At 40.1% G+C, this 19,119-nt stretch overlaps 1 protein-coding gene across 4 annotated transcripts in view; it reads left to right on the top strand.

The window, feature by feature from the left end:
* CDH4 (cadherin 4) overlaps positions 1 to 19,119 on the top strand; it is a 673,109-nt gene that overhangs the window by 193,579 nt on the left and 460,411 nt on the right. Inside the window, exon 1 of one of the 4 annotated variants that reach the window (XM_073309189.1) lies at positions 10,284 to 10,337. The exons of the other annotated variants lie outside the window; for them this stretch is intronic. Coding sequence (XP_073165290.1) covers position 10,337 — 1 coding nt within the window. The 5' untranslated portion in view covers positions 10,284 to 10,336. Of the gene's footprint in view, positions 1 to 10,283; positions 10,338 to 19,119 lie in introns of those variants that run through there. 4 annotated transcript variants of the gene reach the window in all.

Here is a 19,119-nt window from a genome sequence, read left to right as displayed (position 1 = left end):
ATGGGTTAGTCCCTGCTTTGTTTCCTGGCTGGAGTTTTTTTTTCCATATAACACACGCACCTCTGTGTGTTTCCATCTTTTAAACTTTGCTCAGCATTGTTTCAGAGCCAGTGGAGGTTAACATAAATCATTCCTCTTCATCCTGGCCAGACTTGGGTTCCCGTCAGTTCATGTTGTGCTAGATGATTCCCTTTTGGCTGATGGTAGGACTACTGAAGGCTTTGCTTTCCCCTGATGCTTTAGTCGCTATCTCAGATGCTAGAACACCTTCAAAGCTGCGAGACACAGTGTTCTCGGATCCATCTCTGATCTGTGTACTTTAACTTGAGAACTGCCTTACAAATATAGCGCCCAAACCTGCAGTCCTCAGCCAGTGCTACCTTTGATTTCCGTGAGAGTTAGTCTCCTCACGCTCTGCTCTTCTGCCTGTTTGTAGGCTCTGGGACAAAACATCAGTAGCACCAAAGCACGCAGTAGCACCAAAGCTCAGTTCATTACCATTCTATTAAAAAGGAGATTATGCGGTTCAATGTAGTTGAAGACCGAGGGAGGCTGGCTTTACAGCAGAAACTGTGTTTTAGCTGGAACAGGAAATTCTATAAATGTGGGATTATTTAGACATTTTAAGTGTAATTAGTATTTTTTTATGCTGCAGGCTGCATAGCGCTGTAACTTGATTCTTTAAAAGGGTGTTTTATGTACCTTAGATTTGCTATACGTGCTTTGACTCTAAAAGGTTTCCAATCATTGCCTGTTCAACTTTGCTGTGGTGCTGTAACTATCCATCCAAAACCCTAAGCATTTCTGTGATTTTGAGGATAATCTTGGATGCTGCACACAGATCCTTATGCAAGTTTTCAGTTTGACAAGCTTGAGTGAGGCTGGATATAGCCCAGACAGGAGATGTTCAGCACCATTTGGATTGCCATTGCACTGTAAACAGCTCTGATATTTATCACTTACATTTTTAGGCTGAGTTAGTTGTGTTCCACACAGCTTCTTTTCCCTGTGGGGTTTGTCTCAATAAAACTTCATGCATAGCAGCGTCTCTATGGACAGGATGCGTCTGTGTTTTCACTTCTGAGCCTGTGGTCAAGCTCTTATGAAGAGGAAAAACTTGAATACTACACCTGACTCCACTTTATACGGAAGAAAGAAAAACAAAAAGGTTTGTTCAGGATAGAGCAGTGAAAACTTGCAACAAAATACAACTCAGTGTACTTTTCATTTTGAAGATGTTAGTCTTTAAACATTTCCATGTTATCACTTGTCCAGCCTTTCAAGGTGTTTGATAAGGCACCTACCTTTGTCTTTGGCGGACAGTGCATCCGTGCAGACTTAATGGTGGAATATCCCTCAGTGTTCATAATTCTTCAGGAGGTGATGCAAACTCCATTTATGGCATTGGGGAGGTGAAACATCTCTACCTGTTTTCATTCTTGCATGTTAACATGATCCTCCATTTCCACAGACTGGGTGAAGAGGAGCCCCTTTGAGGTGCCCTCCATTAGATGTTAGCAGTGTGCTCATGGGGGCAAAGCCAAGTGTAGTGACCATGTTGTGGGAAAGGAGTTGCTCCATGGATAGGGCATTAGGAAGACCAGGGTTCAGTTCCCTGCTCCACCTCAGTTCAGTTCCCTGCTTCCTGTGTGACCTTGGGTTGGTTGGTTAGAATCTGTGGGTACAACGAGAGTGATTCTATGACTGTGATTCTCAGCTCAAGGAGATATACTCATAGCTGTCATCGAGCTTGTGTGCTAAAAATTGAGTGTAGCTGTGGCAGAGAGGGGAGGGGCTGGTCACACCGATTACCTGTTAAGGGTCTTGGATTGGTACACACACACACACAAGGGTCTTGGATGGATACACAGGTCTTGCTTTCACTCTACTTTTAGCCTGCTAGCTTGATGGGAGCTACTGTAAGTATGTCTCCTTGAGGTAGAGATCACACCCCCAGCTCAAAGTATAGACATAGCCCATGTGTATCAGTTATCCATCTCTAAAATGGGGATAATAGTACCACAGGGGTACATACATGGAAAAAATTGTGAGGGGCTTGCATACGATGGTAATAGCAGCCATATAAATATCTAATCTAAATGTAGACACTGCATTGCGGAGAAGGGAATTCTTCTGTGGCCCCAAGTAGGCTGGAGAATGCATGGAGTAGCTGCTAGTGTTATGTAAATATGAGGTGTGACTAGGGTTGCCAATTTTGGTTGGGCGTATTCCTGGAGGTTTCATCACATGACATAGTCTTTAATTAAAGATTAATCTTTAATTCCTGGGGACTCCCAGGAGGGTTGGCAACCCTAGGGATGACTGGAGAAACCACAGGTCCCTCCACACTGGGAGGTGTGATCCAAGGGTCTTTTGATATCCACTGGCAGATGTCATAGGGATCTCCTGAGTTCACCAAAAGGGGCCACGTAAGATCTCTGCTGAAAACATGAATGTCTCTGGTCATCATAATCATTGTGAGATGTATGTGCAGATAATGTGTCAGGAGTTATGTATGTATAGTGAAAATTATGTTCTTAAGTCCTTGCAGTTAAAGGCAGGTCACTCAGAGGTCGCATGCCTTGAGACAGACTTCTCCAGACAGGATGTAGGACACAGTTATCTCCCTGGTTGACCATGGTGTATCTTGCAGTGGAAGACTGCCTGCATATTGAGTCAAAAGTTAATGAATAGATTGCAAGTGATGCAGGGAGAAAACAAAAACAGCAGAGCTTATCCTGCCTGTGAGTAAAGACAATGAACTTTTCGTGATGTACCAGGCATGCTTCAGTCTGGGAAGAAAAGCTTTTGTTGGGCTTGATCTCAGGAGGATCTCAGCTCTCCTGGTTGAACACAATGGGAAAAGAACTTGGGGCAAGCTATCCTGTAGAAGACGGGGAATATCTCATTAATTAAGTTTGGGCTCTGGAAAGCATGTTATGATTTTGTTTTACATGTAACAATTTGTTTCCGATATTCTCTCTTTCTGTTGTTCAAATTTCGGTTCTTTGCTAATAAACTAATTCTTGTTTTTCTATGAATATATCTAAGTGCTGTGTGTTAAGTAGAGTGGGGACCCTGAGCTGAATCTAGCTTGCTGGTGTGTGCTATGCCTTTGGAGGATCTGGGAGTTCTGTGAGTGTTCAGCGGAACAGGTGCTGAGCACTCCACAGTGTTGCTCAGAGGGTTCAGGAGTCGGTGTGGGCTTCTCACAGCCCTATCCGGCGAGAGTGAGGCCTGCAAACACAAGCACTGTTGCTAGAGGCTGGCAGAGTCAGGTTGCTAATCCACAGCTGGCACAGACAAGATTTCCTCATGCTAAGGCAGGCGGTGCCCTGGGACGCATCACAGAATGGCGCTGGGCTGCAGGGAGGGTGCAGCCGGCACTGGGCTTTGCTTGGTGGTGTGTTCCAGTGATGTAATGCTTAAATAGAAATAATGTGCAAGGCTCAAGCCCCCTCCCTGGCATGTGCTATTGCTTCTCCTCCCTCCTTGCATGGGCTGGGTCCTGGTTTCTTTTTCTGACACCCGGCGCTTCCACCCGCGGTGACCTCTGAGCTGGGACACAAGAGGTGCTGTCCCTGGGGATGCTGAACAATGCCGCTAATGGGCAAGGAGTTTAAAACCCAGTACACAAGAAATAACAAAGTACATCAACACAAACCCCTGCAAAAGAATGACACACCCAAATTAACAGTTTAACAAAAGGGCCTTTGTTGGGAGCAGAAACATAGGTACCTGGGGAAGGAAAGAGTTAGGGATAACTATTAGGTTAGGATTAGGGTTAGGGATAACTAGTAGGTACTGAGCATCAACAAATTCCCCACCTCCCAGCATCCGCAACTCTTTCCAGCCCCCAGCTTTCTTCCCGCACCCTCTAGCTTTCTCTTCCACCCCCGTCTGGCACCTTCCCAGGCAGATGGGAGGCTGGAGATGAGTGCTGTAGCACAGCACAGCGAATGGCTTAAGCAAAAAGGGTGCCTCTTACTGTGTGTCCGACCCTGATGGGGCAGGGTTCCCTCCTGGTTTCCTGGCCTGGCGTCCTATGTTGGGTCTCGTCTGGCTCTCTGGGTTGGTTCTCTGCCACTCTGATGCTGGTCTCTCCTGGGCTGGGAGCTGCCTGACCGATATACTGGATCCCACAAAGACCCCCTTTGTGCAAGGGGCCAGGGGGAGTCAACCAGAGACCCCCCTGAGCTGCTCTGCTTCTCACAGCTCCCAAACTCAGAAAACTTCATAAAACTAGTCTCTTTGTCCCCAAGTGAGACTGTCCCTTCTCCCTGAGCAGGTGAGATGGCCTGGCTCATCACTGGCCCAGCAAACAGCTTGTCCAGAGCACCCCATGCGGAAGCCTCCCAGTTGGCCTCAGCAGGAGTTTCTAGTCCATTCTGCCGTCACCTCTGACCCCAAGCTTGCTGGGAAACTGTGTCAAAAGGCTCTGGTAGCCGTTATTGTTACAGTCCATCGTGTACGAACCCCTAGAGGCTCAGCCTTGGTCTACACTACAGCCTTATGTCAGTATAACTATGTTGCTCGGGGTATGGAAAATCCACACCCCTGAATGACGCAGTCATACTGGTCTAACCCCCTGTGCATACAGCTCTTTGTCGATGGAAGGGCTTTTCCCGTCAACATAGCTACCACCTTTCGGGGAGATGGAGTACCTCCGTCAAAAGGAGAAGCTCTCCTGTCAGTGTAGGTAGTGTCTTCACTAAGCCTACAGCAGGGCAGCTGCAGCACTCTGTGTGTAGACAAGCCCTCGGTCCAGAGTTCCAGGAGCCGGCAAATTCCAAGTGCAGGGTACGGATATGCAAGCTCTCTGTGCCTTAATAAGGAGAATAATACAACATAGAGGGTGCTGCTGTGTGCAAGCCTAGGCATTGATCGGTGGATCACTACAAGAGCTGGTCAAAAAATAGCAATTTTTTTGTGTGTGAAAGTTTTTGGGAAAAAAAAGTCCTTTTTCATCAAATAAAATAAAAATGGAATTTGCATGTTCTGACTGGCTCTGACCTTCACTTCAGCTGACTATATGTCTCAAAACTCCTGTATATGATATGAGTAGTAGCTTCAGGTGGCCTAATGAACTGGTCAGGTGAATTTGAGTCCCCGTTTAGTCTCACTTACTCTGGTTTTGTGCAGGGTGGGAGCAGCGGTGAATTTCCCTCACTGTGCATATAGCATTGGATTCGATAAAATCTGTACCACATTTGGAGTATCAAAGCCCTAGATAAATCTTGCACCCAAATCCTTATGGCTTTTTGACAAATGCATCATTATTCATCTTCACTTTTAAGAGTGTCCCTTTCTGTATGAAATTCAGAATAACCAGCTTCTAAGTGAGTTCCAAATGGAGGCTTTCATTTTCTGCTGAGGACATAATGAGTTGCTGTGGTAACAGATGTGTATACAGGAAGCAAATCTCTTTTTTTTATGAATGTAGTATTTTAGCAGTAAATTGCAAAATTATACAAAAAATAAGGAAATATTTTGCAAACAAAACCAGTTCAGTAAAATATTTAAACAATTTTTTAAATTTTATATTTAGGATAGATTTTAACATTTTCTATTATTGATTTCAGTATGATACAAGCTAACGCTGGGTCTGATTCAGAGCCTATTAAAATGAATCAAAAGACTCACCTTTATTCAGTGAGCTTTAGATCAGGCCCATCGTGCTGTGACTTGAATGCCAGAAAGCTTTATCCTGGTGTAAGTCAAATAGTTAATAAATATGAATGCTACAGTCCTTTATATTAGTTCTCAGTTATCTACTGCTTTTGTGCTAAACTCTGTCCGTCTTCCACTTGGACAGAAGCAGGGAGAAAATAAACTGCAGATTGTCTGTTGTCTATAGCAGTTTCACTCAGATTTATATAAACTACACATGAGAGTACAAAGGTCTTATGAAAGAGCTGCAGAGGCAAAATTGCTAACGGTGTTGTATAATAATTCCCGCTTTTGCACCACCTTTTGTTCAGGGGTCTCCAAGCTATTAAACCTCACATAACCCCTGTGAGATAAGTAAATATTATTGCTATTACTTACTCTAATTCATTTTATTGAATTATTTTACCTATTTCACAAAAGGTAAGTGGAGAACCAATGGAAGTTAGGGCCAAAATTTCCCAAATCGCTCACTGATTTTGAGTGTCTCAGTTCTGGAACCCAAACTGAGACATCTTGGGCCTCGTTGCCGGAATGGTTTGAGCACCCACAACTCCAGCTGACATCAGTGGACACCCAATAATTGATGCACTCGAAATCAGAGGGTGCTTTTGAAATTTGGGCCTTAAATGGTTTATCTGGATGCACCTTTCTTTGAAAATCCAGGCTATTGTTTAAACTTATGGGTGAAATTCATCTCCACCTCCTTGTAGAAAAGCCCAGAATAACAGCCTTTGTGTAGGAAACTTCTCAGGTGCTTGGGGTGACAAGTCTTCTACGCTCCAGAGCTTTGACAATAATTGGAGAAGTAACTCTGCAGATGGGGGTGCATTGTGAACACTTTATCTCCATAATTAGAAGCCCACTGGCCATACCTTGAAGCCACCCTCACCACCCCATCACTAGTCTATGAAGTCCTAAGCCATCTGTGTCATTCACAGGAGATGTAGGCTCCCCAATTGTCCCCATTATCAACTTCACACCACGGTGGTTTTCATTGGAGGTCTTTCATGTTCCTTGCATCAGTGAATGAATTTCACTGTCCTAGAATAAAGGATGACATGTATCTATTGGAAATTTCTGAACGATCATAAGGAGGCTTGAATGCTAAACCAAAATAATAAACACAAACCCAACAATGCCATTCTGTGTGTGCCCCTCAGTAATTTGTTTACATTACTGTTTTTATTTGCCAAAACAATGAAAATATTACTGGCCTAGTTTGAGAATGGAAATTAAATTTTAATAGGATATGCAGTATTAATAAAGAAAAAGAGCGCACAAACAAGGGTTCTTCTATGATAATTAAAAATTACAGTGTCATTTCTCAGGCTTGCTTTCTGAATTGCTGAGTGAATTAAACTGCTTGTTTCAGTCCTTACAGCAAAGTCCTTACAGCATTCTCTCATTAAAATTCTACATTGTCAAAATGCGTAAAAATGCATCTACAATGACTAATTTTGTTTAAACCTTGTCTTTACTGTGGGTTTTATCTCATTCCACAACACAGCTCACCTCAAAGAGACTTAATATATATTTGCTGAGCTGGGAGGGCCGAGGAAAGAAGTGACCACTTTTTGCAATCTGTGTTCTTTTCTATTTAGATATTGAGAAGGAGATACTGGTACTGTGGGATACTAAAGCTCTTGTACCATAAAATGATATTATAATGAAAAGTATTACTTTTTATTGCATCTCTATAGTATTAGGGAGAGGTATTTTTCCATAAATGTTCATCTTTAATCTTTATAGATTGCATTTTGTGGGAATAACTGGTCTGTAAAAGACTTGTCTGAAATCTTAGAGGGATAAAAATATAATAGAGTTGGTGCCACAGAGTAGTTTATGGGGAAATATTATGAACTTGTTTAAGAAATATATATATATATATATATAAAATATGCCATGGGAAATAGATATAAAAACTGGGGTTGTCAATTAATTGCAGTTAACTCACGCGATTAACTCAATAAAATTAATCATGATTAAAAAAATTAATCGCAGTATTAATTGTCCTGTTAAACAATAGAATACCAATTGAAATGTATTAAATATTTTGGATGTTTTTCTACATTTTCAAATATATTAATTTCAGTTACAACACAGAATACAAAGTGAACAGTGCTCACTGCATATTATTTGTATTACAAATATTTGCACTGTAAAATGATAAATAAAAGAAATAGTATTTTTCAATTCACCTCAGACAAGTACTGTTGTGCAATCTCTTTATCGTGAAAGTGCAGCTTACAAATGTAGATTTTTTTTATTACATAACTGCACTCAAAAACAAAACAATGTAAAACTTTAGAGCCTACAAGTCCACTCACTCCTACTTCTTATTCAGCCAATCCCTAAGACAAACAAGTTTGTTTACATTTACAGGAGATAATGCTGCCCGCTTCTTATTTACAATGTCACCTGAAAATGAAAACAGGCTTTCACATGGCACTTTTGTAGCTCGCATTGCAAGGTATTTACATGCCAGATATGCTAAACATTCGTTTACCCCTTCATGCTTTGGCCACCATTCCAGAGGACATGCTTCCATGCTGATGCTGCTCATTAAAAAAATGTGTTAATTACATTTGTGACTGAACTCCTTGGGGGAGAATTCTATGTCTCCTGCTCTGTGTTTTACCCATTTTCTGCCATATATCTCATGTTATAGCAGTCTCGGATGGTGACCCAGAACATGTTGTTCATTTTAAGAAACCTTACACTACAGATCTGACAAAATGCAAAGAAGGTACCAATGTGAGATTTCCAAAGATAACTACAGCACTCAACCCAAGGTTTTAGAATCTGAAGTGACAAGGTATGAAGCATGCTTTCAGAAGTCTTAAAAGAGCAATACTCCGATGCAGAAACTACAGAACCCGAACCATCAAAAAAGAAAATCAACCTTCTGCTGGTGGCATCTGACTCAGATGATGAAAATGAACATACGTTGGTCCGCTCTGTTTTGGACCGTTATCGAGCAAAACCCATCATCAGCATGGACACGTCCTCTGGAATGGTGGTTGAAGCATTAAGGGAATATGAATCTTCAGCGATCTGGCACATAAATATCTTGCAACACCAGCTACAACAGTACCATGTAAACTCCTGTTCTCACTTTCAGGTGAGATTGTAAACAAGAAGCCGGCAGCATTATCTCCTGCACATGTAAACAAACTTGTTTGTCTGAACAATTGGCTGAACAAGAAGTAGGACTGAGTGGACTTGCAGGCTCTAAAGTTTGACATTGTTTTGTTTTTGAATGAAGTTATTTTTTTGTGAATAATTAATTCTACATTAGTAAGTTCAACTTTCATTATAAAGAGATTTTATTACAGTACTTGTATTAAGTGAATTGAAAAATACTATTTATTTTATTTTTACAGTACAAATATTTATAATCAAAAATAAATATAAAGTGAGCACTGTACACTTTGTATTCTGTGTTGAAATTGAAATCAATATATTTGAAAATGTGGAAAACATTCAAAAATATATAAATAAATGGCATTCTATTATTGTTTAACAGCACGATTAATCACATTTTTTAAATCACTTAACAGCCCTAACAGAAACACTTTGCCCCCAATTTTGGGAAGCACTGCTATTTTGGATATCACTGAAGCAGGTACTTAAGTGCTCTGCTGAACAGGGGGCTTTGTGAACGGAAGCCAAAAATGTTGTATTCATTTTTCATGTTCTGCAAGCCATAATCCCAAAATACAAAACTTGGGCCTGATCATGCAACCCATATCCACATGTGCCACTGAGCTTGATGGGAGTATTCATGAAAGTAAGGTCTCTTCACATGAGCAAACACTTCAGATTTGGGCCCTGAACTCTGTTTTCATTAAAATAAATAATCAGAAGTATAATCCAAATATTGTTTTGTGTCTTGTGTTTTTTGCCTTGGCTTTTCCTCGCCATTAGTCTCTCAACTTTTTATGTGATATGCAAATGCAGGCCTCAGTTCAGGAAAGTCAACAACACGATTAAGTCTTCTATTGCCAAATCTTGTCCTAAAGGTGGAAGTTTAAGTAAATGCTTAAACTTAAGCATCTTTTAAAGTGTTGCCGTGAATAGGGTTGCTTCCTGAATCTCAGCCTTATCTATTAATGAAGCTCCCCCCTTTTTGTATATTGCTTTAGTGTATATGGCTTCGCACCAGTTAAGAAGGGTCTGGTCACTGACATTAAGGCTCCATTTACAAATGACGCATAAAGATTAATAAAACTTATAAATATTATAAGTATACCACACACAAGTAATGATGGTTATACGCCAGAGTTATAAGCAGCCTACTGATTTGCTGGGCTTCAGAACAATATAAAAATTGATTAAGGACTCATTAGAACAACAACTAAGAATTTATTAACTCTATATAAATCATTTACAAATGTAATATTAATATAATGCGTATAAAGTATTTATAATATATAATTATAAAGTATAATATAAAGTTTGACCAAAGTTTCTTTGTCATTTTAAAAAGCAAAATTGAACAAAAAATGTAGGTCTGCTTAATGTGCGCTCTTCTTTATTTCTAGGTAAGTGTCTCAGGTCTTAAAGAGTATGGAAGTTTCCTTAAGTACGGTAAATCAAAAGATATAAGAACATACTTCACTGTTCCAGTTCTCTAAGCACTGAAAGGTTGGATACCCTTTGGAGAAGTAAGGCCTGTATTATACTCCGTTTTGATACTTTTATTATGATTTTTCAGTATTTTCTGAGTTTGTGACCACATTTTCATCTCCAATTTTGTGCACAGGCAAAAAGCTTGTATGTTTTGTATGCTCCATACAGACCCTTTTTGAGGGAATAGTTTGTGCAAAGTGGACATGTAAATTCAGAGCCCAGCTTGAGGCTGGCTGAAAATAGAGCTTCTAATTAGAACGGAATAAACTTTGGAATTTGTTTTCATCCCAAAACAGGATGAAAAGTTGAAATTTCAAAAAAATTGAACAAAAATTCTGAAAAATTTTGCTTTGATTGGAAATGTGTTGATGTTTCTGAATCAAAACATTTTGCTATTCTGGATATTGATATTTTTCACTTTGTTGAATTGACCTGAAAGGCTTTCTTTTGAGTCAAGACAGCATTAAACAGGAACCTGACGTATAAGAGAGAGTGGGGGCATCAGGCTCTCTGACTGGGTCTCCTATGATGCACCACACAGATTGGTGAACTGGGTCCACATTTGCATATTGGGAGATGTTCTTCAGGGAGCCTGGTCTCGAGGAGACGATGTGGGCTTCAACTACAACTCCCATAAGGCAATACATTAGGAAAATGCAACTTAATTCTTTTTGTAACTGATTTGAAACATTTCTGGTCCAATTAATAAAACAAAATTCCAGTATGAGTTGAATAGGCCTGAAACAACATATTTCATTTTGATTTTCCTGACAGAAAAATTGAAGATGTTCAGCAAAAATCAAAATTTTCCTATGAGAATGTTTGCTTTTGTGGAAACTGCATTTTCCATCAGAAAAATCCCGACTGGCTCTACCTCTAATGTTAGAGGGAGGAGGTGGGAGGGATGAGTATACATGTGTTCTGGGGTTTAATCCTACTAGTGGGCAAGGGGTAATGAATGCTACCATATGGATGGAACCCACAGCAGTGCTGAACACACACCGGACCCCCTGATGCAGATCCCCAGTTCCACAATTTGGAAAGCTACGCATTCTGCTGCCATATAGCAGAGGTCCATGTTGTCCCCACTCAGCAAGCTGGAGAAGTGACCCCAGACAGAATCCCCCACCCTGCACTGTTGCAGAGCCATGAGCTCCTCTGTGTTGCATGCATCACCTGTCCCCTGTTGCATGGGTGGGCTTTGGTTCATGTGCTGCTCTATCAGATGCTCACCACAGCCTTGCAGGGCTCTGCAAACTCAGTGGTGCTCTGAGATCCATGCAGCAAGAATCAAGCCATGGTGAGTGAAAGATAATGCTTCTGTATTCTCCTTGGTTAAAGCAAAGTGGAGTAGAAAGATGGTCAGTGAACAAGAAAAAGCAATTGATGTTGACTGTCCTATCTTAGAAACAGTCAAAGCAAGCTATTAGCACTATGTTATCAATATCTATAATAATCTCTGGGGGAACTTCTATCTAGTGTTTATTTTTCCCACAACGTATCACATATTTGTTATTGCAAGGTGACTCGCCTGAGTTGGGCAGCTAGCATTAGGGTTTTCTGTTAGACAGCTACTGAAATATTATGACATGTTTCAGAGTAGCAGCCGTGTTAGTCTGTATTCGCAAAAAGAAAAGGAGGACTTGTGGCACCTTTAGAGACTAACCAATTTATTTGAGCATGAGCTTTCGTGAACTACAACTGTAGCTCACGAAAGCTTGTGCTCAAATAAATTTGAAATATTATGTTCACTATTATCATTTTCACTCATGGCAATTCATTATGATAGAGGCATACAAAGTTTTTGCATGCAGCCTGTGAGTATTTTTCAGTGCTGAGATGTACTGTTTGTTCCACGGTAGATTAACTGGAGGAGTTCATCCCCCAAAATTTAATTTCAGGATTTTGTAGGTTGTCATGTGGTGCCATCTCGGATTGTTGGTTTTTGTTTCCAGAGAAAGAGTGCGTTCACATTCTCTTTTGTTCACACTGTGAGGGCTTGCCTCCACGGCACTGTTAGCCCAAAGTATAACTCAGCTGTTGCCTCTGACCCAATTTATGTGCACCAACAAATAGTCCTATCTTAAATTAAGTGATGCTTTAAATTCGAGCTAGCTGTCCCAGCAGGTGGTGGGAGCTGAAGGTCAAGTGCTGCTGATGCTGGAGCTAGGAATGTAGTGAGGACTCAGCTACTGTGTTCTGCTGATACAAACACCCTCACTCAAGCTAGGCTAACTTGAGTGTAGATAACTCCATCTATCACTGCAATGAAGAATGTCGCTTATGAGATTGAATGTTAGTCCTTCCATCTTCCACCATGCTTGGGCCAAAGACAATGTGTTCACTCAAATACCAGCAGCCCAGCTGCCATACCAAAACAGTGATGATATTTATTGTATTGGTGATGAAAAAGCAGGGGCTGAACTGGTCTGGTAAACAGTGGCTCAATGAGATGGTACTTTTCTGTGGAGGTTGCCACCTGGTGCTACTACACCTGAGCTTTCATGTAGGAGTGTGAGTCTTTAGCCCTTATGGTTGCAAAAATAGCCACCAACTGTGAACTGAGTATAAGTGATACAATGATGTCTATCTTAGTCTGCAGTCGGCCTGAAACAATATCTCTGAGAGGTGTGCATGGTTCTGAATCCTCTGTGTGGGTCATTAACAATGCAGCCTAATTATTACAATTTAAGTGCCAACACTTCCAATTGTTTTACTGCTGACTGAAGCATACAGTAAAACCAGAGGATGAATGTATTATTAATATCTGCACAATCTACTCGTTCTGGTGTCACAAGTGGCAGAGGCTGGTTTGTGAGCAGAGCTGGGCAACAATACCATCCTCTCACATGCGCCTGCTCCCAAAATTCAGCCTCTCCACAAAATATTACTAACCAATAATGTGGGGAGGGGAAGAGGGGAAGCCAGTGCTCTTAAATTCACGGCAGCATGATTGATCTAACAGGGGTTGCTCCAAGGATGGAGCATTTCCTTCCTTCACCCTGAGACTCAGTTCATGGTTGCTGTAGTACTTTGGAAGATTAAAGACCAGACGCTCTCCATTTACTTTTGAAGCCAGATTTCTGAGATGGGTCATCAGGCTGTATAACCGCTCCGGGCGCAGTACTGAACCTTTTTATTTTGCAGCTAAAATCAGGTGGCTGTAATTTAAAATGGGGTTTGGGGGTATTATTTTCTACAAAGAAAGAGTTAAGAGATAAATACGCTAGTTCGGCTCAGATGTAAATTGTAATTGTGGCTTTACAGTGTATGTATTAGAATATTGACCTGAATTGACACTACAAATATAATTACATTGATTCTTTACTGATGGCTATGAACAGTGACATTTCCCTTGACCTCTGAACAGAGTTAGTTATAAAACACATGCTCCACTTTTATATTCACGCATTGCATTCTCATCACTTTTGTCTCTTACTCCCCGAGGGCTTGATTTAAAAGAAGTGTCTGTTTTAATGGGGGGGAAAAGAGATGAGACAACAAAGACAGCAGTTCAGAGCATTCTTAATGTAAAAGAAGGTGTTTCTTTTTTATTATGCTGCTCAGAATTCATTGTTTTATAGTTTAATATTTTGCTTAAGAAATATGACCTTGGGCTATTTTCATTGTTGAAGTTATTTTTAAATGTATATCTGTTTTCATTCTGTCTTGGAGGGACTATTACTGACGCATATTGAACTGATTTGATTTAACATATCACGCTTTAAAGTTCCCATCAGGTTAGCAAACTGAAAAGAGCTTCTCTAAGGAAGGGTAGAAATTGGACATGGGAACTTTGGAAATTGCAATTTTACTACTGGCAAATCTGAGTCATAAAAATCAGAACTAATCATGAGTACAACATAGCTGTTTTCAGAATTACTGCTCTCAACCTACCCTGGTAGCTTGGCCTTTCATGGTAAATTCTGTGGGCAGACTAAAGAGAATGTAAAATTTGTAGGTAGATCTGCACAAAGAGTAGATTGTGCAGATATCAAAGTGCATGCAAATCTCACATTCTCGGCTGCCTTTGTTTTAGTGACACATAAGGTCTAGTTAACATAATAGCTGAGGGGGGACTGAGAGGCTACTTTCTAACAGTGCAAAAATACTAATATAATTGACTGCTGAATGTATCTGCTGTAATGGGACAGGTACTGTTTTATGTGATGTGTCACTAAACCATTATGAAAAAGCAATAATAGACCATTGAACAGACCTCTGCTAGACTCGGCCACCTGAAAGAGGAAGTTTGCCTCACTATATGCTGCATGTGTTTTTTTTTTTTTCCTGACTAGATCTGCAAATTAATAAAAGTGGGATATTGTTGCTTTTGTTTTTATTATTATTGTATTGCATTGTAGAACCTAGAATCTCGAGCTAAAATTGGGGCCCTATTGTGCTTGTTGTTGTACATGCAATAGTAAGATACGTTTGCTGCTCCAGAGATTATAATCTAAACAGACAAGACTCACACTGTGTGAGAAAGGAAGTATAATTCTTCGGTAGAACTCGTCAAAAAATTTCAATTGATTTTTTTTTTATATTGAACAATGGGGTTCCACTGATGACGACAATTTTCAAAGAAAAGCCACATGCCATGTTTGTTGAGTTTTCCATTTCAGAATTGTCAGACAATCCCACTTTATCACACTTGAATTTTTTTTTCTTCCCCCTTTTTTTTCCCCGCACAAGAAAAAGATAGGAAAGGACGGAGGGAGGGAGAATGGTTTTCTCCCTTTAGTTACTTTCATTTTCATCCCCTTCACCTTTTTCCTGGAGGAAATAAAATAAAAGAGAGTGGGATTTTTCCCACCAGAATGAAATGAAAGCTGTTTTCAAAATTTTTCATTGAAAAACAAAACACCTCATGAAAAACCTCCAGTGAAACAAAAACTTTTATTGTTGCTGAAAGTTTTCAAAATTTCCATCAGCTCATTTTACAGTGGGAAACTGCGGCACTGAGATTGGGATAATCAAAACAGCTTAGTGAAGCTCCGCACCCAACTCCTGTTAAATTTCAGTGTTGACTGGACCCTTCAATCCCCAGGCTATGTTATTGGCCTGAAGTCACCCAGGAAGAGCCATAGCACAAATTGAGTCCAGATCTCTTGAGCACCATTCCAGAACCTCAACCACAAGACCATTCTTTGTCATATTAAAAACAGTGACTGCCTGAATAGTAATTACTTGAAAGTCTAGAAAACCCCAAAAATATAGTTACAGAAGTATTACAGTTTAATAAAGCCACATTAGATTAATATTGGCCTGCTGCATATTATTGCTATGTGTAGATATTAATATTGGACAAATTACTAAATACAGGATACTTCTAATTTCTATACCCTAGGATATGAAATGTGATTGTCACAGTTTATTTTCATCCCCATTCAATAATTAATTGAAAAATAGAAATGACAACTGTCCACTTTGGAGATATCAACTTTGCAAGCTCTCCTCTCTTCCCCACTCATCTTCAGCCCAGAAGTAAAAACCCTAATTACAAAACTCTAGAGATATTCCTGCACCTGTTGCGGTCCTGTTTACTAGTAGAGAGGATTGGGGTGGAGAGATAACTGTCACTAAAACTCTCTCTCCTCAGCCAATCTAGAAGATCGAGCTTGATAAATGGAACTTGAACTTCAAAGTAGATTTTTTTCCCACTAGGAAATTCTGCAGAACACATTCCTGCTATTGGCAATAGTTAAATAACATTCTTCCTCGTAGATAGCAACAACAGAAACCCTTGAAAATATTAGATTAAAAACTGTGGAGGTTGTTGAACATTTTGTTCCTTTTCTCCTTTTTCCAGTCTGTGCTGCTGATTTGCAGTGATGTTTCCAGCAACAATTTATCTGACTTCTTTATAACATTGTCAGAATCATCCTTCTTGAGTATATGTGCAACAAGACCAAAATAATTTGTAACTCGGCATGCTAAATATACTGTCAGTTCTAAGATTATAAGAGTGATCATTCTAGCAGAATGCTATAATCAAGCCACCATGTTGTTTAGCCTTATTTAAAGATGTTTTTAAATTTGTTTTTTAATCTTATTTTAGCAAACTGCCAAAGGAGTCTTTGTCAAACTAGGTTAGAAGTTTACCAAACACTGATAGTGTCTTTTGTGATGAGACAAATGCCTCTAACTGCTTTAACACAGCTGTACTGTAAATCAGTCAGCCTTTAATCACAATAACAACAGTCGCTGACAATACATTAAAGCATTTGTAAATATCACCCACTTCAGGAGCCAGCCTGCTTATACTTTTAGAAGCACAACTTATAAAGCTCGTGGTTGTGTGAGCTCTTGTGCTGTCTGGTTATATTTATTTTTTTTAAAAAATTGCAGATGTGAAAACAAGTAAAGGTAATTTTTGTTCAGAAATTGGAATAGCATTTGCCAGTGCATCTCATTAGAAAGATTGTAGAGCAAAGCAGAGTTGTCTTGATTATAATACCTATCTTTCAGATAATGCAGCACTACATTAGCACTTTAAAAATCTGTTTTGTAAGTAGATTTATTTGTATTTGTATTTTATTTTTAGTTCTTCACTGAAGCCAAAAATCGAAATGAAAATGGTCTGTGCTTTTGACCATGACAAAGAAACCTGCTGCTGTTTCTCTCTGTTCGAATGGCTGCCTCTAGTACAAAGTTTGTGATGCTGTTGCGGGGAAGCCATCAGTACTTGACACAGTAGACACTGACATGGAAAATGTAGCCAAGGAGACCTTTTATCTCCAGAAAGATGGGCAAATAAATCTTTCTATAGCAAATATAATGGCAGATGGGGATAGAACATTCCCTGACCTTTCTGTAAATACTTATTAGTGCTGTAGAGTATTCAGCATGTACAGATACCTTTGGCAGCAATTTCCTTCATTGTCATTTAGCTGGGGCTCAGATGGTATGTGCCTGATATCTGAGCAGTTGTAAGTGATCAAAACATGGAGACCTGGGAGAACGGTCGGAACTGGGGGGGAGCATGGGCTGTTATAGCAGGGATAAGGGAAAGACAAGACGAAACTGAGGTGGGGGAGGGGGGGCAAATCAGTATCTTAGATGTCTGTGTACTAATGCGAGAAGTATGGGAAATAAACAGGAAGAACTTGAATGCTACTAAATAAACACAACTATGACATAGTTGGCATCACAGAGACTTGGTGGGATAATACGCATGACTGAAATATTGGCATAGAAGGGTACAGCTTGCTCAGGAAGGACAGGCAGGGAAAAAAGGGAGGAGGTGTTGCCTTATATTACATATTAAAAATGTATAAACTTGGACTGAGGTTGAGATGGAAATAGGAAACAGACTTGTTGAAAGTCTCTAGGTCAGGATAAAAAGGGTAAAAAACAAGGGTGATGTCATGGTAGGAGTCTACCACTACTACACACCACCTAACCAGGAAGTAGTACTGGATGCGGCTTTTTTTAAACAACTAACAGGATCATACAAAGCACAGGACTTTGTGGTGATGGGGGGGACTCCAGCTACTCCGACATCTGTTGGGAAAACTACACAGCAGGGCACAGGTCATCCAACAAGTTCTTGGAATGCATTGGAGACCATTTTTAATTTTAGGTGGAGAAGGCTACTAGGGGAGAGAGGCTGTTCTCGATTTCATTTTGACAAATAGGGAGGTTGAGAATTTGAAAGTGGAAGGCAGCTTGGGTGAAAGTGATCACGCAATGATAGAGTTCATGATTCTAAGGAATGGTAGGAGGGAGAACAGAAAAATAAAGACAATGATTTCAAGAAGGCAGACTTTTGCAAACTCAGGGAGTTGGTAAGTAAGATCCCATGGGAAGCAAGTCTTAGGGGAAAAACAATTGAAGACAGTTGGCAGTTTTTCAGAGACATTATTAAGGGCACAAGAGCAAACTATCCCTCTGCATAGGAAAGATAGGAAGTATGGCAAGAGACCACCCTGGTTTACCCAGGAGATCTTCAATGATCTAAAACTCAAAAAAGAGTCCGACAAAAAGTGGATACTAGGTCAAACTACAAAGGATGAATATAAACAAATAGCGCAAATACATAGGGACAAATTTAGAAAGGCCAAAGCAAAAAAGGAGATCAAACTAGCTAGAGATATAAAAGGGTAACAAGAATAGAGTCTACAAATACCTTAGAAGTAAGAGGAAGACCAAGGACAGGGTAGGCCCATTACTCAATGAAGGGGGAAAAACAGTAACAGAAAATGTGGAAATGACAGAGGTGCTTAATGACTTCTTGGTTTCGGTTTTCACCAAGAAAGTTGGTGGCGACTGGATGTCTAAGATAATGAATGCCAGTGAAAATGAGGTAGGATCAGAGGCTAAAATAGGGAAAGAACAAGTTAAAAATTACTTAGACAAGTTAGATGTTTTCAGGTCACCAGGGCCTGATGAAATACATCCTAGAATACTCAAGGAGCTGACTGAGGAGATATCTGAGCCATTAGTGATTATCTTTGAAAAGTCATGGAAGATGGGAGAGATTCCAGAAGATTGGAAAAGGGCAAATATAGTGCCAATCTATAAAAAGGGAAATAAGGACAACCCGGGGAATTACAGACCAGTCAGCTTTACTTCGGAACCCAGAAAGATAATGGAGCAAATAATTAAGCAATCAGTTTGCAAACATCTAGAAGATAATAAGGTGGCTAGTGAAGAAATGGTAGACATGGTATATCTTGACTTTAGTAAAGCTTTTGATACTGTCTCACATGACCTTGTCGTAAACAAACTAGGGAAATGCAACCTAGATGGAGCTACTATAAGGTGGGTGCTTAACTGGTTGAAAAACCGTTCCCAGAGAGTAGTTATCAGTGA

Source organism: Lepidochelys kempii, chromosome 13 (genome assembly GCF_965140265.1).
Source record: "Lepidochelys kempii isolate rLepKem1 chromosome 13, rLepKem1.hap2, whole genome shotgun sequence".
Classification (NCBI taxonomy): Eukaryota; Metazoa; Chordata; order Testudines; family Cheloniidae; genus Lepidochelys; species Lepidochelys kempii.
This window is presented reverse-complemented; position numbering and strand designations above follow the sequence as displayed.